Here is an 18791-nt window from a genome sequence, read left to right on the forward strand (position 1 = left end):
TGAAAGAGCTGTAAAAACATAAATAGCATTTTTTCAGTCAGTTTTGCGTCTGTCTTTGTTCTTTTGATGTGTCAAATTGCTACTCGCTCGCAAAATGTGTCATATCAAAAACGAAGACCCACCGAGTCCAAAAATTTTCCGGATTGCATATATCTCCAATTGCTTCCTTGAAAAGTGTTGTTTTCCTCTAAAAACGCATTTAACTGCTTCAGAAGTCTTACTGCAGAAAAAGTTGATAGCAGAAAAGACAAAACCGAAGAGCAACGTGAATAAAAAGAAGGAAGCGAAGAAATGATTTTGAGTGGAGAGGAAGGAGAAGTTGCAGTGGGCGAAGGGAGGTATATGCCTAACTGAAGGAGAGAGAGAGCAGAGTTGGCTGTGACCAATGCACCGGAGATGGTATTGGAAATTTTGAGATTGAATATGTTATTAAAAAAGAAAAATTTAAAAAATATTTTTTTTAATCAAAAATGCATATAAAAATACAGTATTTTGAAAATGAAGATATTGCAATAAATAAATAAATAAATAAATAAATAAATAAATAAATAAATAAATAAATAAATAAATAAATAAATAAATAAATAAATAAATAAATAAAACCAGAAAAAATTGAGTAACAAAGCAAACCTTGGACACAAATGTACCTTCTGGAACAGCTGTGCAAGCTTCACAAGGAACAATGGTGTATCTTCGATTGACAACATACTTTCATCCCCATCAAATATAGAAGTTTTTTCAATCACCACTCGCTGAATTAATATCAACGGAACCAAAGCAGCACTTTCTTCTTCTTTTGTACTTTCAGCCATCTCTTCGCCTTCTCCCTCCTCCACTCTCCCATCGCATCCACCTGCTCCATCCAATTCACATATACAAACGCTTCTTCCACATCCGCTTCTGCTTTTCTTTCTCCTTCTCCTTCTGTTTCTCTCCCAAATCATCTCTGTCAAAATATCCAAGTTCATTCACATAGCCCAACTGCTCTTGTTTCTCCCAACTGTGCTACGAATTGAACCAGCCACCAAAGACAGTTGACGACTCTTTCTTCACACATAAGTTGCGCTTTCCTGTCAAAAACAGAGTTTCTCATGTTTCTTTGACATAACATCAGTTTCTTCATTAAAAACTGATAACATTCGAGTTTATAGAACATAATTTCGAGTTTTTTGGGGGGAAAGGTGTTGTCAATTCTTCTTTTTCTCCCCCTCCTCCTCCTCCCCCTCCTCCTCCCCCTCCTCCTCCTCCTCCTCCTCCTCCTCCTCCTCCTCCTCCTCCTTCTTCTTCTTCTTCTTCTTCTTCTTCTTCTTCTTCTTCTTCTTCCATTTCTCTGGTCTTCTTCTGTTTCTTTAACGCTGCAAAGCTATTTCCTTCTGTTAAATCTTCTGTCATCTCTGAAAGTGCTCAATTTTTTTGTGAAATGTGTCAGAATGTTTGATTTGGAAGTTATTCGAAGAAGAATAAGTTAAAGGTTACGAAGGAGATCCTAAGGGAATCAAAAATATCGGATAAATTCAATATGAAGATATTCTCAACATCACCCCCTCATTCTCTGTTCCAGTGAATAATGCTTTAACGATAAAGTCCAAAGACGAGGGTGAAGTGACTTTAATAAATTCTGCTCACTCCTATATTAGTGAAATTATCAGCTCGATTCCATCATATTGCTCCGCAATGAGGAGATTGGCCATTCCAACAATAACTCATGTTCCTGCACTTTGGAGAGGATACAGACGGAAATATCTTCACAAACAATAGAACAATAAAAATTACATACATTAAATCTTTTTGTGTTATTGATGAAATTGTTGTATTCCCCTTGGCTATTAAATTGACAAAAATTATCAAATGGAATTTCAAAAATATTGTATTGCCTCGTTTCTTGTTATCTCCACAGGAAATAATATTTCTAATTCAATAGGTAATGTTCACTTGCTATTTTCTCAATCTGTGGATAAATATTCCATTTCAAAGATAAAAATATGATCATTGAATCCATTACAAAAAACGAAAAATTGAAAAAGCATTGTTTATCTTCATAATCCTTTGCCAGAATGTGGACCGAAGAAAAATCAGTATAAACACATATTTTACTCTGGTCTTTTTGAGTTTTTTATTTTTCATAAACTTCTTCTATCCAAATATATGCTTGTTTGACAAAAACTGCAAAATGGTGTTGTATTTGTGTTCAATGGATTATAATTTTAAAAAAACATGTATGCAGGAAACGGACAACATAAAGAAGTTTACAGGCTTGTATTCGTTGTTGTATTTGAATTCTCATTTTTCGCATTTTTTTTCTTTTTCTTTTATGAAGAATTGTTTTCTTTACTAGAGCATTGCAATGAAGATGAACAAAGAAAGAAAATCGGTGAAATGAATGAAATAATTGATGGAATGAATAAAGAAGAATATCATTCAATTTTCTCAGAAAAAATATTCGACAATATATCCGAAATGATTGAAGATAAGAAAATGCCAATGGAAAACACATTGTTGTTACTAAAACGCATTGGATATTCTAATGTTCTTTTGGGTTGGTGGAGTAATGACTTTAATCGTTCTTTGCTACGGGGAAGATTCGAGAAAATGCTTGTTGATGAAGAAAAAGAAGAAGAAGAAGAAAGGAACGAAAAGCTGCTGATTAATCTTTATGAATGCTATATTTTACTCAGTCCTGAGTTCCTTCCGATATCACTTTCAATTTGCGTTCCTTGCCTTCTGAAAGCTGCATTGAAGAAAGAAGAAAAGGAGGAAACTCAAAAAGAAACGGAAATCGCTTTGCTGGCTTTGAGCAATATTGGGAGTTACGTGTGAGCATTTCTGTTTCATTTTTGAAATCATTGTATTTTTTCTAATATATTTTGATTAGCGTACTGAAAAAGAACTGTATTTGAATGAAATAAAAGAGGTTATCCTGAATCATCAGGAGCGTCACAATCTAACACGACTTGCTTATCAATCTGCTTGGCGGTTTTTGATGAACGAATTCGAATACGATGAAGGTTTGGAAGGAGTGATTGTGAATAAGATGCATTTTATCGAAGATACAACAAAAGAACTGGAAGAACTGATAAAAAATATTGATTGGAAGAGAGAAAAAGAAGAGGAACGAGGAAAAGAAGCAAAAGAACTTCTGATTTTGATGAAGTGGCTTGAAATAATAAGGTCATATTTTTTCTCGTGCAAAATTTGGAATGAAAAATATGTTGATTTAATCAGCAGCATTATTCAGATACTTCGAGCATCAAGAGATGGTTTCAAAGATATTTACGTTGACAGCCTTTTTTTATTGAAAGGAGCAGCCGAAAAAGGAAATGTGAAAATTGATGACTTGTTGAAAGGAAGAGCCATCGATCTCATTTTAGAGGAGATTAAGCGACGAACAGTGGATAAAGATATAGTATATGATTGCTTACAATTCCTTGCGAATGTTTCAAATCGCTTGAAAGAAAAAACAGATAATGAAATGGAAGAAGTGAAAAGAAAGGTAACGAAAAAAAAGATATTTGAAAAGATGGAAGAAAAAGGATACGAAGATATCATTCCAAGCTTTCATGAATTAATTGATTTTTTTAGTAAACAATTTTATTATGCGCTATCTTTGAATATTTCTGATTATTTTGTGATTGCTTGAGGAAATACATTGTATTTTGTCACACAAAATATTTATTTTTCTTTTTCCATCATTTCACAATCAAACGAACATTTTTTGATTTTTCCCCTGTCAATATTCAATTTTTTATCTCGCTTCATTTTGATAAAGTGAAGAAACAAAATATTTAAAAATGTTTCAGTCTTTTTGAAAAGTAGCAACTGATCAAAAATAAAAACAGTTCCAGTTAATGTTCAAACACCACATCGCAATTAGTTAAAAAAAAATTATCAGTTTCTCTTCCATATTTATATGAAAATTAAAAGTTTCTTTATCAATTAAAATTTTGATATGAGAAATGTTACAAAAGTTATTTAAAGATTGAATTGAAATTATTTTTTATTTTTTTTTTTTTATTTTTTTATTTTTATTTTTTTTTTTTTTTTTTTTGGAAAAGATATGATATTTCCTTTCTTCTCTTCGATATGAGAGAGTATCACTTAAGAGTCAGTCACCAAAGCGAATCTGGTTTAAAACAGTGAAGGAAGGAAAATACGCGTGAGAATACAAATTGCGCTTGAAGAGAAAAAGGTGAAATGGGTTTCAAAATGTGTTTTGGGTTGGTATTGCATCTGGAACTTGTTTAAAGCTTTCTTCACAGTGTGGGATTGAAAATGAGGTGGGTGAAGAGAAGAAAGTTAATTTCATATTTTCTTTTTCATTCAAAACGCAAGCATTTTGATTCACAAGAAAACATCCATTCACTTTCTTCTCTACGATCTGAGAGTTTGCAGAAATTGGGAGAAATAAATTGATTTACGAATTGTCTCTTTCCATAATTTATTTTCTTATCTGTGATCTTGTGAGAATAATAAACAGGACACATTTTTCTTCGATGATTTCATTTTTGTCTTTCTCGTTTTCATTGTTCGTGGTATTTAATTGCTTTTCGTGGATGGATTGAGACTCATTATCATCTGGTTCTTCAATACGGTCTGGTTGTGAGATCTCTTCTCTTGCTTTCTCTGTTTTATGGCATTCTGGCAAATGTTGTTGTTGATTGATGGGAATAATGGAATCTTTTTCACCTTGTGTGGATGAAAATGGTGGAACTGTGGAAGGCTGTTGAATTGCTTTCTTTGTCTCCTGATTCGATGGTATTATCTGGGCTATCTCGAGCATAGGTCAAAATTGCACCAGAAGCGAATTTGACGCTTTTTTATAAATTTTCACTATATCATTAATAAACGTAATTAATAAACTCCATATTATCGAAAAAATCTGGAAATCTGACATTGAAAAACAAAAATAAAAATTGTTGATCGGACCCATAAAATATTTATGTGTTTTTTATTATTTGTTTTTGGAGTGTAATAGAGAGATTTTATTGTTATCTGCAAAATAAATGATTTTCAAAAAAATAATTCTTTGCATATCTATTATTTGTTGATGTTGATATGAGTAATAATTTTCGTAATCATAATCTATTCGAAATATAATTCTAACTTGATGATATAGAATTTTTGTCTGAAGCGAAACATCCATTGAATTGAATTCTTAATTTTGGTATTAGAGGAATGGATCAAAAACAATTGGATCAGGAACTTTTTCATCAGAAAGTACTTCAATTGGTGGAGCGGTTTTCATGTATAAAAAGGCATCAGGAACACTTTCCACGAAGTTTTGTTTGTTTAACAACTGCACTTCATATTATGCTGGGGGAGGTATTTTTTGCTATTTAGTCTGTTCAATCAAGGCTGAGAATAATACGTTCAATGCATGTTCTGCTCAAAATCGTTATGGAGGAGGAATGTATGCTTATTCGATTTCAACATGTGTCAGGATCAGTGGATGCGAGTTCCAGAAATGCAAAGCAAGTGGCTATGGAGGAGGACTTCACTTCAAACTTTTAATGTTTCTGGATCTTCATGTATTGGAACAGAAAATGGCAATGGAGAGAGTGCTTGTGTGTTTGAATGTTTCTTCACCTCGTGTTCTCTAACAAGTAAATATGGCGGAGGGATGTATTGCTACGGTGTTCCGGCTGCATTCATAATGAGGAGCCTCCAATTTATTTCGTGCTCGGCAGTGTCATATGGCGGGGGATTGGATTTGTTTCCAGACAAGACTTCAGCGCCTGTCAATGATTATTATTGTTTCTTCCTTTTCTTTCACGGATGTAGATGTTCAAGAGATCAGCCTCATGGCCATGATGTATATTATGAAGATCGATATAGCCTGTATTTATTTTCGAATAGTCCGTTCTATGAATGTTACACAACAAATACAGATGACCAGAGGGTATGTTATGGATATAATTACACGGGAAGAAGCTGGCTTTTTCAACACACAGAAAAGAAGGATTGGCTGAAAGATAAAACGTTATATGTTTCGGTGAATGGAAATGATAATTTAGAGCAATGTGGAGCAAATGAATCAAATCCGTGTCTGACAGAAAAGAAAGCGTTTGAGATGTGTGAGGTGCAGATTAGTTTGGCAATCACGCTGATGGATGGGAATCACACAAGTGAGACAGTAACAGTTGAGATTGGAGAAAAGAAGATTTCAGCAATTGGGAAAGGAAGGGAAGAGAGTTCAATTGGAATGAAATCAGTTTCATCAGCAGCAGGAGCGCTTTTCAGTATTTTGACAGGTCATTTGGGAATGAGCCACTTGAAGGTTGATTGCAACTCAAAAGCTAATCCTTCTACGCCGAGTGTGGTTGTGGTGTCTGATGGGAGTGGGTCACTCTCACTGGAGGATGTTGTGATCTCCACAAGAAAAACAGAAAGTTTTGTAAGATGGGACAAAATATTTGACAACAGGCGTTTTCATTGAAAAATTATGCACTTTTCATTGACTTTTTGAGATTTAAAAACATAATAAAAATGGTTCTATTTTTTAACATTCGTGAAATGTTGGAAAACTTTTTGTTTTGATTTCAATAATGTTTGCTTGCAGTAATGAAAATCAAATTTCTTTTGAAATTTCGTTAAGTTGAAAAATGTTATAAGTGAAACAATTTTTTCACGGTTTGTGTAAAAAAAGCTTGCAAATCCACATTTTCCTCCATATCTTCTTGTCTCTTTTTCTTTCTTCATTCCGATCTCCTGAATGATCTAAACAGGATTGAAATCAATGTGTTCTCCCTAAGTGATTTTCCGTATAATACTGATGTTAGGAATGAAATGGCAGATCTGACAATTCTCAATGAAGAAGCTTTCATTCCGTTGTTTTTCAAGGCGACAAACACATCCAAGCATCTTTTTTGCCAAATCTGAAGTTTTGAAAGGATGTCTTTGAATTTCAACTGATCCCATCCTTCATTGAAATGTTCGAAACCATATGTGTATCCCATCCATGTGGCACTTGCGACGCTTTTTTTGCACTCTTCGGCCAGTTCACGTGACATGCTTCTTGATGTCAAAATCTCGTTCCACCACGATTCTCCCTTTTCGGTTATGGATTGATTGGACATATCCTCAGTCTTCCTGGAGGAGGCGTTGCATTCATTTGCTTCATCCATCTTCCTTCCCTGATTTTCTCCTCCGTTCTCCTCCATGTCCAAGAGATGTGATTTGTGTTGTTCAGAAGAGGTTCCCATATCTGACCCTTCCAATCTGGAAGAAGAAGAAGAACTCGAGCATTCTCTATCGCTGCTTATCGGATCACTGCTGGAATCAAATGAACTGGTGGATGCGCAAGAACTGTCTCGTTTCTCCAAGAAATTTGAAAACCTCCTTGACTCAGATTGCTTCCTGGTCCGCACCATCTCGTTGATTTTGTGTTTTCTTTTGTCGCGAAGGCATCGAGTGTGATGTGCATCTGAAGTTGATTGGTGATCTCCTCGAGTGCTTCTTGTTCGACTTCCTAATCTCCTCCTTTTGCAAAATTCTCGGAAAGCAGTCTGCTCTGACGTTTTTCTCTCCAGGAATTAGTTGAGCTTTCACAACCACATTCAGCACTTGCGTTTGATTCCATATTTACTTCAGAAGCGTTCTGAGATTTGGACCCGCTCCCCATCGATTCAGATTGCAAACTGCTGTTGTGTTGTCTGATCGAAAAAGCATATTTCTTATTTCTTGATTACAAATGGAATTTGAGAAATGCGCGATGGCTTGATTTGTTGCGAATAGCTCTTTGAAACTCGAACTTTGGTGTCTGATTGAAAGTGGTAGAGGTTTGTGAAAGTACTGCATTTGATTGTTGACTTTTAGTGTTGCGCCTATGGCAAACCCTGATGCATCTGTCGTAAGAATTGCTTCTGGTCGAAACACTGGATTCAATCTCCTTGGTTGGTTCACTTTCAGCCTTTCGCTCCACTTCCTGAGGCAATTTGTTATCGATGCATTCACGCGCAGTTTTCCTTGCCATCCATTCAGACTCAAAACTTTGTTAAGGAGTTTGTACAGTAGTGACAAAATCAGGGAGGCTTCTTGATACACGAATCTGGTTGCATTTTGTTTCCCTATCAACGAGGCAGACTTCTTTATCGAAACAACTCTGTCGTACTGGGCAATCCTCCTCCATTTCTGGCACTCTTTCATCAGTTCGATTTTCTTCGATTCCTCGATCTGTACCACAAACTGATTGGTACCCCATTGGAAGCCCAAAAATTTGAACTGCTGACTTGGAATGAAATGACATTTTTCTGAATTGACCAATAGTCCCAATTTGTTGAACATCGAAAGAGTTTTCTCCACAATAATATTGAGTTCCTGCGGGTCTTGATGAAGAAAAACAATGTCGTCCAGGTATGTAATTGTTCTCACATTCCATTCCACTCTCATATATTTTTGAACTTTCCTCATCACTTTTGTGAACGTTCGAGGCGCATCTTTGTATCCGAAAGGCATTCCGTGGAAAGTTTAGTATTTTCCTTTGAAAACGAACGAAAGGAATGGCAATTATTTTTCGCTGACTTTTATGAGATAATAAGCTTGACTCAAGTCCAATGTGACTGCGTAATCTATGTTTTGGATGATTTTCTTCACTGTTCTGTGGTCTTCTTGCTTGTAATAAATCGTCTTGATTGCATTGTTGAGTCTTCGGCAATCCACGATTTGTATCCAGCCACCGTCTTTCTTTCTGATTACAAACACTGGATCCAAATGCTTCACATCCTTTTCCTGAATAGGATTGATGATATTTGTTTCTAGTTGCTTCTTGATCATCTCTGAAAAGGCTTGTTGGGCTTCTTGACTCTGATGCTCCAAAGATTTGAATACTCCTGTTTTCTTGAGTGATTCCTTCGCAGCTTTGCTCCTCCTAACAGGGATTACTCCTTTCCCAATAATTCGTGCTCCTCCAATTTTTTCCCATTCTTCTCGAAATAAACAAGTTCTTCCTCCAACCATTGCCTCTTGTCGGACTTCTGCGGGATGTAGAATGCTGTTCGTTTCTTCTATTGGAATTTTCGCTCCCCTGATTGTCTTCTTGAAGCGAAGCTTGAAGCTCTTGGTCGCAGCCGGATTTGGTTTTGTTGTCTTGACAATCGGGGACCTGCTTGAAAAAATCTGTGGCTTTCTGATCTTCTGGTTGGAATAGTTCTGGATCTTATCGAACTTCTTCTCACAGGCCAGCTTGTTGTTTGCAGCTTGAATTGTTGACTCTTTTCTGTTTTTCTCCATTCTTCAAGGACTTCTGATTGCCTTTGAGTAAGAAGACTGGTAGCTGAGCTCTCCTTCATCTGTGCAGCTGCCCTAAAGCCGAATCTTCCTTGAATTCTTACAGATCTTGCTTCCTTCAGCGCTTTTGAAACAAATAAAATTGCATCTGCAATTGATCCTTTTTCGTCATCTGTTTCCTTTAATTTCGCATGTGTGTAAAGCAGAATTTTTATGGCTGGATATAGAAACGCTTCAGTTCGCTCGCCTGCCTTATCCAATGCGTCGTTCATCCAATTATCTGTTCTCGAAGCTGCAAAAGGAGCCTTTGGAAGAAAAGGACTTGAATCATCTTCCTTCAGGTCAATAATAAGTTCTTCCAAATATCTTTCTGTTAAGTCTATATTATATAAGCTGCAATCCGGATCTCTGAGAAATATTGTTTTAATGCTTTTTTCTAACAGTAAACTATCCTCGCCATGGCTTTCTTTTGCTTCTGAAGCTCCCGGGATCTGCTGTGAAAATTCAGAAGTGGAATGAGAAATCATGCTTGAAAACATCTTTCCCGGAGGTCCATCTGACATCATTCATGTGGCAAAATTCAATGCGGGTCCAGTGCTGAGTGGAGAGCTTTGGAGCATTATTTTTTCAGATTCGCCGTGACTGACCCTTAAGTGATACTCTCAGATCGAAGAGAAGAAAGTGAATGAATGTTTTCTTTTAAATCAAAATGCTTGTGTTTTGATTATATTAATGAACAGAGATATTGTATTTCTCATTTTCTTCTTTGACTTTTTTCATTTTGATTGAGATAGGAGATAATTATTCAATTATCCAACTTCTTCAAAAGCAAGCTAAGGATCAGACTTAAAGGAGATTATTGTTTTCTTTGCATTAATTATTCAAAAAATGCACTTTATCACTTCGTTGCCAAACTCACACATCGAATAATTCGTTTGAACATCTCAATGGTTGATGATCATGCTGCGTTCACATCATCTTTCTTATCGCTTTTATATTGGTGTGATTTATCTTTGTTCATAACTTTTTGTTATCCATCTATTTCAGAAAACAAGTTTCGGCAAGTTCCAATTATGTGGGCCATCGATAAAAAAATTCTTTTCATTAAGAATGCGAAAGAAAACGTTTTATTAATTAATTTTCAATTTGTTTAATTTGTCGAAAATGCACAGTTAATAACTTTCGATTTTTCATTCGATCTATCCCATAAATATTTTCAAACTTTCATGTTCTAATTTAATATTTCAAATAAGGGCTAAAAGCTTTGTCATCTCATTACAAGGAATAAAATAGATTAATATTATTATTATTTGCTAAAAACTTTTTGATAACATTTCGCATCATCATTTTTGACTGTTATTATTCGAAATAAATTAAATCTTTGTGTTTTATTCAATTTTGTTGATTTCTTTACCAAAAATTTGGATATTATTTATATTGAATGAAAGCATACTTTTATTAACTGATGTTCAACAATATTTGAACTATTGGTAAATTTTTCAAATTGAATATAATCATGAACTTTTATGGAAGAAATCCAGAAAATTGCAGCGATCAAGTCTCTGCTCTTGTGTGAGTATTGAAATAAGTTTGGCTTGCACTTGATTATGAATTTGGTGATTGTGTGGCATATCCCGACACGACAAATAAAGAAAGCTCTTTGAAGCAGACACCAATCAACTCCACAGCAGCACCAGAGCAGGCCTCAATGAATTAATACCCTGCCTCTGGTTCAAATAAAGACAATGATGATAAAGAAGAAGACTTAGCAAATTGCTTTGCTACAAATGCTTCTGCTGATGGTTGTTTCCTTGATTCCTGCAAGGAGATTGTTGAGAAATAAACATTGCTCAAACGCAAACAATGACTCTCAACACAAATTACGGTATTTGCCAGCTGCGCCGGCTCTTCTGACGTGATTGTGCAGTCGCCCAGCGTCAGATTTCCGCTCCTCACCCCAAAGACAGAGCGATGCGCCGAAGCGAAGCTGGGGCCGAAGACGATGTCCATCCCCAAAATGCTGCACTCCTCAGACGAAGACACCACACAATCCGCACTTCCATCCGTCTGAGCGATTTCGGAGTTGAACTCAAAAACAGCTGGGCTGCCTCCGACTGTCTGCACAGTCGCTGATGAAATGGCTGTCTCTGCTGAAACAGCTGCCTTCTTCACCACCAGCACGTTCTGGTACGGCTCGTCGTTCAGATGCCGCACAGCCTCGCTCAGCGTCTCACACGGGTCTTCCCTTCGCCCACAGTCCTTCTCGTTCTTCCCTTTCTCTCCTGACACAAATATCCGCTCTGACTTGTAGAACACAATGAATGGCACCAAATCAATCGGCTCCTCGTTTTCTTTGTCCATCCCGAAGATCGCATTATTTCTGTCGAAGGCCAACTCGCTGAAGTCCATCACAAACAACGCCTCGTTGATCTGCTCAGCAATCGATCGGCAGACAATGAAAAGATCCTTCGCCACACTCGCTCTGTTCAAAGAAAACCGAATCAGCCGAAATTTGACTGGCAGCGCCTTCGCTTTCTCCGAAGACGGAGCATCTGAATCTTCCGGATTGTCCAGGCAGTTCAATGCAATTGCGCCTCCTCTGCCTTCACTCGTTGAGCACGCACATGTCACAAAAGACGAAAGATTCGCCAGCACACTGCCTTCATTTGCCCAGCTGTCAGCCAGCCCACCCGCCTTCTCCTTCATCCACACACAAAACGCCCCTCCCAGCTGAGACTCGCTGTTGCAGTCGCTGAATGTCGAGTTGTCCATCGTAAGCTCCACAGACAGCGCGCTCTCATAAGAAATGATCGATGCCTTCGCATTTGTGCTGCGGATGAGATGCCACTGAAGATTCTTTAGTCTGATTTCGCTTGCTATCATTTCTTTGCCACTCCCTGATAAAATTGATTCCTCATCTCCCTTCTCTTCCGCATCACCCACAGAAATAAACGATCCATCTGCAAAATTAAGAACATCAACAGAAAACGCACTCGCCACAAAATGTGCAGCGGGTGCTGAAAGTCGGATGGCCGATGTCGCAAAGGAGAGCTCGGCCATTTTGGATTCTTCAATCGAAAGTGTCCCAGACGAAACATGGAAAAGCACAAACGCAATGCCTTCTTCTGCTGTCTGCATCGCAAAGGAGCATTTGCTTAGCGTGGCTGTTCCTGTCTCAGTGAAAAGAAGTTCCTTTTGTGGTGTTTCGAAAGACGAAGGCAGACAGAAGTTGATGGAGGTAAATGTGAGCATGAGTTTGTTCGTGAGCACAGCCTCAGAAGGCTCAGAAAGAGATTGAATAGCTTTTCCCACATTGATTGTGCATTCATTTGAGAAAGGCTCAACAGAAAAGGAAGAAAAAGAATAGCCAGGAGAAGAAGGAACATCTGGGCTTATTGAGCTGTTTGAAAGGTTCCACTCGTCTGAAATGGCAGCACTTGTGTTGATTTTGATTTCTCTGAACTGAACTCCTTCTCTGAAATGCCTCATTCCTTCCCAAAATGACAGACAAGGCTCCCTTTCTGATCCGCACCCATGGATGTCTCTTCCACTCGACAACACAACAACAGAAGTGTCTGCATGCTCAAACAGCAGCTTGTCCAAAAAATGCCTTCTGTAAAGTTCTCTTTATCCGCTCCAAAGAAAGCATTTGTGTTTTTCCATTCAGTACAATCAAACATCAACCTTTCAATGACAACTGAAGAATTTAAATCGGAGCTGAATATGAACACGTTTCTGCCAACAAACGCTTCATTCTCAGAAAGCACCAAATCAGACAAAGAAAATCCATCTATCGAGTTGCAGCAGCTCAGATATAAAAATCCTCCTTTTCAGACAAAAGTCGAGCAAGTGCAATGGCTAACAGAACTTAATTGCTCAGAATTTTCCCCCTTCAGACAGAAGCTTCCTTCTGTTCCATGTTCAATTTTCATTCCTCCTCTTTCTGCACTCAACGCAGATGTCAAATCATCCAAAGAGCAGTTAACAATTGACAGATGCGTCTCAAGCTGAACAGACCCAAACGAAGGCTGCTCGTCATACATACTCACATAAAGAAAAGTGAATTCACAATTTTTGATGCTTTTTTCAAACGGCTGAGATTCTTGATTGGCTGAAGAGGAATAATCATCTTTCTCTTCTGATGTCAAAGGAATCAGAGCGAAAAGTGAACAAGTTGAAAATGACAAATGCGTAAAGCTTACTCCCTCAAATGAAGCTTGGGCTGTTTGTGAAATCACAAAAGGCGTAACAGAAAATGAGGCAGAATCAACATGTCACTGAGAAAGCTGCACAACTCCACCCAAAACGCTGATCACATGCACGCAACTTGAAACATCTTGATATTCTGAAGAAGTGAGAATGAAAGAGCACAATGAAAATTTGATATTTCCTTTTTCTGTCGAAGAGGAAAACAACGAAGCATATTTGGGAGTCTCAATAGCAAAAACAGAAGGAATATGAAAATCAATCGAAGAAAACGAAAAAGCGTCTGTGGATGAAACAACACTCCCACATGCAAACTGAACATTGATGCTGATGTTAATCCCGCTGTTTTCTCTGCCAGATGATACAACATTGACTGAGTTGAGTGAAATGTCATTTTCGATCGTGCCATTCGATTTCACAGCGATCACACGAAGTGGCACATCTGCACTGCTCTCTGCAAGTCAATTGACAGAATAGTCAAGCGATTGGAACTGAACAAAATTACTCCCACAAAACACCTCGTTCTGCCCTGCTGGAGCCTCAACCAGAACAGACACACTCACAAAACCTTTCACAAAAATCATCAGATCAACTGCCTCGTTGAAATAGCTCCTGTCAAACCCAACCAGCGCATTCGTTTTGTCCTCAAATTGTGTTGCAAATGCAAACAACTCAGAATTCACACCATTCCTCAGGTCATTCGCCACAATGAACATGTCTCTTCCCTGATGTGCCTTGTTTCCTCCAACACTTATCTCTGAAAATGAATATCTGTCATTGTTGTCTGTTGCACGTGTCAAATAGATTCCTCCCCCGCATCCTTCAGAACTGCTGCAGATGCTGTTCGTCACTTCCACATTGCTCATCTTCAGCTGTCCATTTGTCCATTTCAGCTCAAAAGGCATCGCTCCTCCCTTTTTGCATCCTTCTGAGCCGAGTACTTGGAACGTGCAACAACTTCTGCTTCGTTGCTGTTCTGAAGAGAGAATATCGAAGAACATGGATTAGATCCTCCATTGCTGACACTACCGGATGAAGAGGAGATAAACACAAGAACAGCAGTTGATGAATCTCTTTCTTTTTCTTCATTGTTTCATATGTTTTTGCTATTATAATAATAAAATAGTTATTAAACAAATCAACATGTGTAATTTTGATAGAGATTTTTATCTCAAAATAAAACTGAGCTTCGATATCATAAAAGAAATACAATTAAAGAATAATATATAATCTTTTTCATTTCAATAAAATATTGAATTCACTGAAAACTGTGCGCTTTTTATAAATGAAATTTTTTAATATTTTTTCGGTTTGTGCATTCCTTTGTGCTCGAAATAACCTGTTCGAAAGAAAAAACTCAATTGTGATTTCTTTCATTTGAAAAAGCAACATAAAATGTGAAAATGGAACTTTTTTTAATTTTTCAAAATATTTACACTACAAAAAGGAAGCATGTGAAAATATTCAACGTGTTCATTTTTGAATAAATTAAAAAACAAAAAACCATGAAAGTCGAAAAACATTTGTGGGATAGATCGAATGAAAAATAGTAAGTTATTAACTGTGCATTTTCGACAAATAAAACGAATTGAAAATGAATAAATAAAACGTTTTCTTTCGCATTTTTTATGAAAAGAATTTTTCATCGATGGTCCATATACTTGGACCTTGCCCTGTTTTGTTCTTCTGAATCTGTGGAGAAGTCTCTGCCAATCGCTTTCCAAACAATATCATCACAGACACCTCCGTTTCATCTGAAGCCAATGAAATATTCTCTGATGGAACTCTTCCAATCACTTCTGTTTCTGAAACAAAACTGTCTTCCTCAAACTGATATGTCTCAACCAACTCCACATCCCCTGTTTTGAATATCAATCTGAATGACAAGTCGCAAGGAATAAAAAGAGATCCCTTGAATTTGATAAAAATGAAACATCCATTTTCATTCACTGAAACTTCTTCCAGTTTGGGAATGAAGAAAGGAGATGATATTTCTCCTGCTATCCCCCTCAAATCACATCCATCATTCAAAATCCAAAGAGAAGAAATCTTCTCTTGTCCATCTCCTCCTTTCAAGCTCGAAATAGTCAGTGAGGCAGAATCTGAACAAATGATGTTTCGGCGAAGAGAAGGGTATTTTTCAATGAAAGGATTGTTGTTCGAAAACTCTCCTTTCTCAATCGTCACATCGCCAGCTAACACTGATAACCCACCTGATGAAGCATTCATTATTGTCACATATTTCATCAACAATGAAGAATTCGCTGAATGGACAAGCGATCCATTCCATTCGCATATTTCTTCCAAATTACAATTTCTCTCATTTTCCACTTCTTTTGCAGGAACTCCAATAAATTGACACGACTCCATCGAAGCATGCTTTGCATTTATAACCTGGATTGTGCTTCCTTTTTCAGACAGAGAATTGCAGTTTGAATAAGAACAGTTTGAAAGAACTGTTTGAGCAGAGGTTGATGAAGCTGAGAAAACAGAAGCTCCTTCTGAATTTTTCGACCAGTTGTTGAATGAGGAGATTCCAATAGAAACTATTCATGATGACAAATCGTTTATCGAAATGACACAACCTTCAGATAATTTCACTCCATCAGCCACAACCCAATTGAATAAAATTCTTTGCATTGACCAATCTCAAATACACCTGTTGTTGATTCAAGTTGTTCCAGTTTCACATTTGTGATTGATACCTCATCTCCATTTAACAAAAAAGGAAGCTTCTTGAATGAAAGCATTGATATTGAGCAGTTGTCAACATGAAGAATTCCATTTTCGATGCTCAACAATGTTGAATTCAGAACAAAAGATTCAATGCTGTTTGACTCCACAACTGAAGAAAAATCAACAATTGAAAGAGAAAAATGTCCACTTGATTCGTGAATAATCGAACTTCCTGAATATGAAAATGATTGACAAAAATTGAATTTCAATCTCTCAATCCGAACAGTCTCTGAGATTGAGACAAGACTTCCTGCATCGCCAGAAACGGTTGAGTTCAGATGGACCAGAGCAGCTGAGGAAGATTGCAATGAGCGGATGGTCACATTAAGAACATCACACTTTCCAATTATTTCAGTTTGCCCCAAGATCAACAACTGCGAGTACAGAGATGGAATAATGTGCTGAATTCCCTGATTCAATGACTGACATGGCATATTGAACTCTCCACATTGCTTACTATCTTCGTGGTTGTCTGCAACTGAGGATTCAAATATCGTCTCGCTCTGATATTTCACGACTCTCAGTAGAAGATCTTCTTCTCCTTTAAATGAGTCTGCTGTGCATCCCCATATCGCCAGATCTTTCACAAACGGTGCTCTGAAATCCAAAAGGAACTGCTCATCAGCTATTTGTGTTTCGATTGAATTGCTTCGAACATACACATCTCTCCCTCTCAATGCAGAGTTGTCTCTGAATGTGATGTTGGATAATACAAAGTTCAGAGGTTTCTCAGCTGTCGAGATGCATTCCAGAGACAGCCACCCACCTCTTCCTGTTGTTGAGCAGAAACACCCAGAAATCGTGCAAAATGAGCAATCAAACTTTCCTTCCTCATTCAACACATTAAACATCGCCCCTCCCTTTCCACACCTCGTTCCGCCACATTTCTTCATCGTTGTGTTTCGAATCACAATTTTCAAAGGTTCAACATTATCATTCCTAATGATGGGAATATCATCAGTTGTATTCTGGGTGACTTCTTTATATAAACTCCACTCAATGAGAACATCTTGTTCAACTTCGTTTCTCTCTCTGTTTTCTCCAATTGAATTCTTTGTAACACCCTATCCGCTTGCCCCATCCAACTCTATATTCTTCATCGTCAGGTTTTTGATCTTCAAAATCGTTGTAACTTGTACATAAATTATATCATGAGAAAAAAAAAGTGATTGAATAGTTATAAAATCCAATTTTACTGTACCGCAATCTGCTTTGATCAGCTCAAAGTTGATCGTGTCTTCTATGCTTTCTTCATTTTTCGTGAACGTACAGTTTTTCAGAGTCAATAGACTTTCACTTGATCCAACATGTATCAAATAATTGACTCCACTTGCAAATGAAGATGGAATCACAAACTTCATCAGTTCGAACTTGGTAACACTACAAATCTTCATTGCTGTTCCTTCTGCTCCTTCAAGCGATGAAACACATTCCAATGAGCACATGCTGCTCTCATCCGATTATACCGATATTCCACTCACATCAACACTCTTCTGAAGATACCCTTTTCCTTTGATGCTGACATTCCTTTCATTTCCTTCTGCCAGTCTTGCCAACGAATGATCCATCGACAGACAAGGATAATCTGAGAATCCACACACACACACATCACAACCTTCGCTCCCAATAAATATCTCTGTCCCAATCGCTCGCCAGAAATAAACTAATGGAATTGCATTTGTTGTATCATTCCCATCAAATCCCCTCATTGAATCCAACGAAATATCATCCAAATGCTCTGACACAAATGGAAGAGAGGTGTTTGTGATGCTCTTTGTCAAGTTGGATGACTCAACAAACAGATCATTTCCATATCTCGCAATATTTGGCTTATCAAAATCAAAAACAGGTGATGAGATTATGAACGTAGAATAGTCATCAATCAATTTCAGTGCCATTCCTCCTCCAAAGCCAGTCTTTTCTTCTGCTGCTGGTGCAGTGCATCCTGTAAATGTGCACGAAATAATATTCATTTGAATGCTCCCTTTCAACTGGACACCAATGGCCCCTCCTCTGCTTTCATCAGCAAAAACAGAGCATCCATCAAAATCACATTCTTCAATATTTATTTCTGCATTTGAATTTTCATCATCGCTGTTGTCAATACTCACGCAGCTTCCACTTCCTGTTGTTCTTTCGATTTCTGTGAAATTGCAGTTCGTCATGTTCAACCATTTGATGATCATTGACTCGGCTTTTGAACCACTTCCACACAAAGAGATCAATGGATTTCCACTCAAAGTGATTGATGAAGCTGAAAACGAAGCTATAGCCAAGGTTTCAGATTCAATAGATAAGAATAGAAAAGATAATTCTGATGAATAATTCTGAAGAGAAAGAACGCAATGAGACAGAGTTAGGTGTGAAGAAGATGAAATAAAAGTGGAATATGATGAAAGAGAAGAAGGAAGAGAGAAGATGAGTTTTGACAAGACTGTTTCAACACTTGTTGTTATCATTGCTGAATTGGATGTTAAAGTTGCATCAGAGACTGTCCAGCCACTTTTATCATCATTTCCTCTGATTTCATGTTTCTGTCCAGCAAATGTCAATTCATCACTCATCATAATCATTCCATTCACAATAATTTTCTTTTCTCCTGATAACCTTAAAAGAGAATGCTTCAT

General features: G+C 37.3%; 8 protein-coding genes across 8 annotated transcripts; 2 read left to right on the plus strand and 6 right to left on the minus strand.

Annotated features, from left to right (window-relative positions):
- Positions 1-2589: 2589 nt before the first annotated feature.
- MONOS_18014 (uncharacterized protein) lies at positions 2590-3582 on the plus strand (the record flags this gene model as incomplete). Its single annotated transcript, XM_067870993.1, has 3 exons — positions 2590-2811; positions 2873-3403; positions 3580-3582. 3 exons carry the CDS (start codon positions 2590-2592, stop codon positions 3580-3582), a joined length of 756 nt encoding a protein of 251 aa, XP_067722252.1.
- Positions 3583-5428: 1846 nt separating this feature from the next.
- MONOS_10883 (uncharacterized protein) lies at positions 5429-6433 on the plus strand (the record flags this gene model as incomplete). The annotated part of the gene is made up of 1 exon (XM_067863366.1): positions 5429-6433. One exon carries the CDS (start codon positions 5429-5431, stop codon positions 6431-6433), a length of 1005 nt encoding a protein of 334 aa, XP_067722253.1.
- A 259-nt stretch (positions 6434-6692) lies between these two features.
- On the minus strand, positions 6693-7367 carry MONOS_10884 (uncharacterized protein; the record flags this gene model as incomplete). Its single annotated transcript, XM_067863367.1, has 1 exon — positions 6693-7367. One exon carries the CDS (start codon positions 7365-7367, stop codon positions 6693-6695), a length of 675 nt encoding a protein of 224 aa, XP_067722254.1.
- Positions 7368-8502: 1135 nt separating this feature from the next.
- On the minus strand, positions 8503-9225 carry MONOS_10885 (uncharacterized protein; the record flags this gene model as incomplete). The annotated part of the gene is made up of 1 exon (XM_067863368.1): positions 8503-9225. The coding sequence occupies one exon, from the start codon at positions 9223-9225 to the stop codon at positions 8503-8505; it is 723 nt and encodes a 240-aa protein (XP_067722255.1).
- Positions 9226-10935: 1710 nt separating this feature from the next.
- On the minus strand, positions 10936-12711 carry MONOS_10886 (uncharacterized protein; the record flags this gene model as incomplete). Its single annotated transcript, XM_067863369.1, has 1 exon — positions 10936-12711. One exon carries the CDS (start codon positions 12709-12711, stop codon positions 10936-10938), a length of 1776 nt encoding a protein of 591 aa, XP_067722256.1.
- A 785-nt stretch (positions 12712-13496) lies between these two features.
- MONOS_10887 (uncharacterized protein) lies at positions 13497-14429 on the minus strand (the record flags this gene model as incomplete). The annotated part of the gene is made up of 2 exons (XM_067863370.1): positions 13497-13882; positions 13997-14429. The coding sequence occupies 2 exons, from the start codon at positions 14427-14429 to the stop codon at positions 13497-13499; spliced, it is 819 nt and encodes a 272-aa protein (XP_067722257.1).
- Positions 14430-16025: 1596 nt separating this feature from the next.
- On the minus strand, positions 16026-17057 carry MONOS_10888 (uncharacterized protein; the record flags this gene model as incomplete). The annotated part of the gene is made up of 1 exon (XM_067863371.1): positions 16026-17057. One exon carries the CDS (start codon positions 17055-17057, stop codon positions 16026-16028), a length of 1032 nt encoding a protein of 343 aa, XP_067722258.1.
- Positions 17058-17624: 567 nt separating this feature from the next.
- On the minus strand, positions 17625-18791 carry MONOS_10889 (uncharacterized protein; the record flags this gene model as incomplete). The annotated part of the gene is made up of 1 exon (XM_067863372.1): positions 17625-18791. The coding sequence occupies one exon, from the start codon at positions 18789-18791 to the stop codon at positions 17625-17627; it is 1167 nt and encodes a 388-aa protein (XP_067722259.1).

This window comes from Monocercomonoides exilis (assembly GCF_001643675.1).
Source record: "Monocercomonoides exilis strain PA203 chromosome Unknown scaffold42-869251, whole genome shotgun sequence".
NCBI classification, from domain to species: domain Eukaryota; phylum Preaxostyla; order Oxymonadida; family Polymastigidae; genus Monocercomonoides; species Monocercomonoides exilis.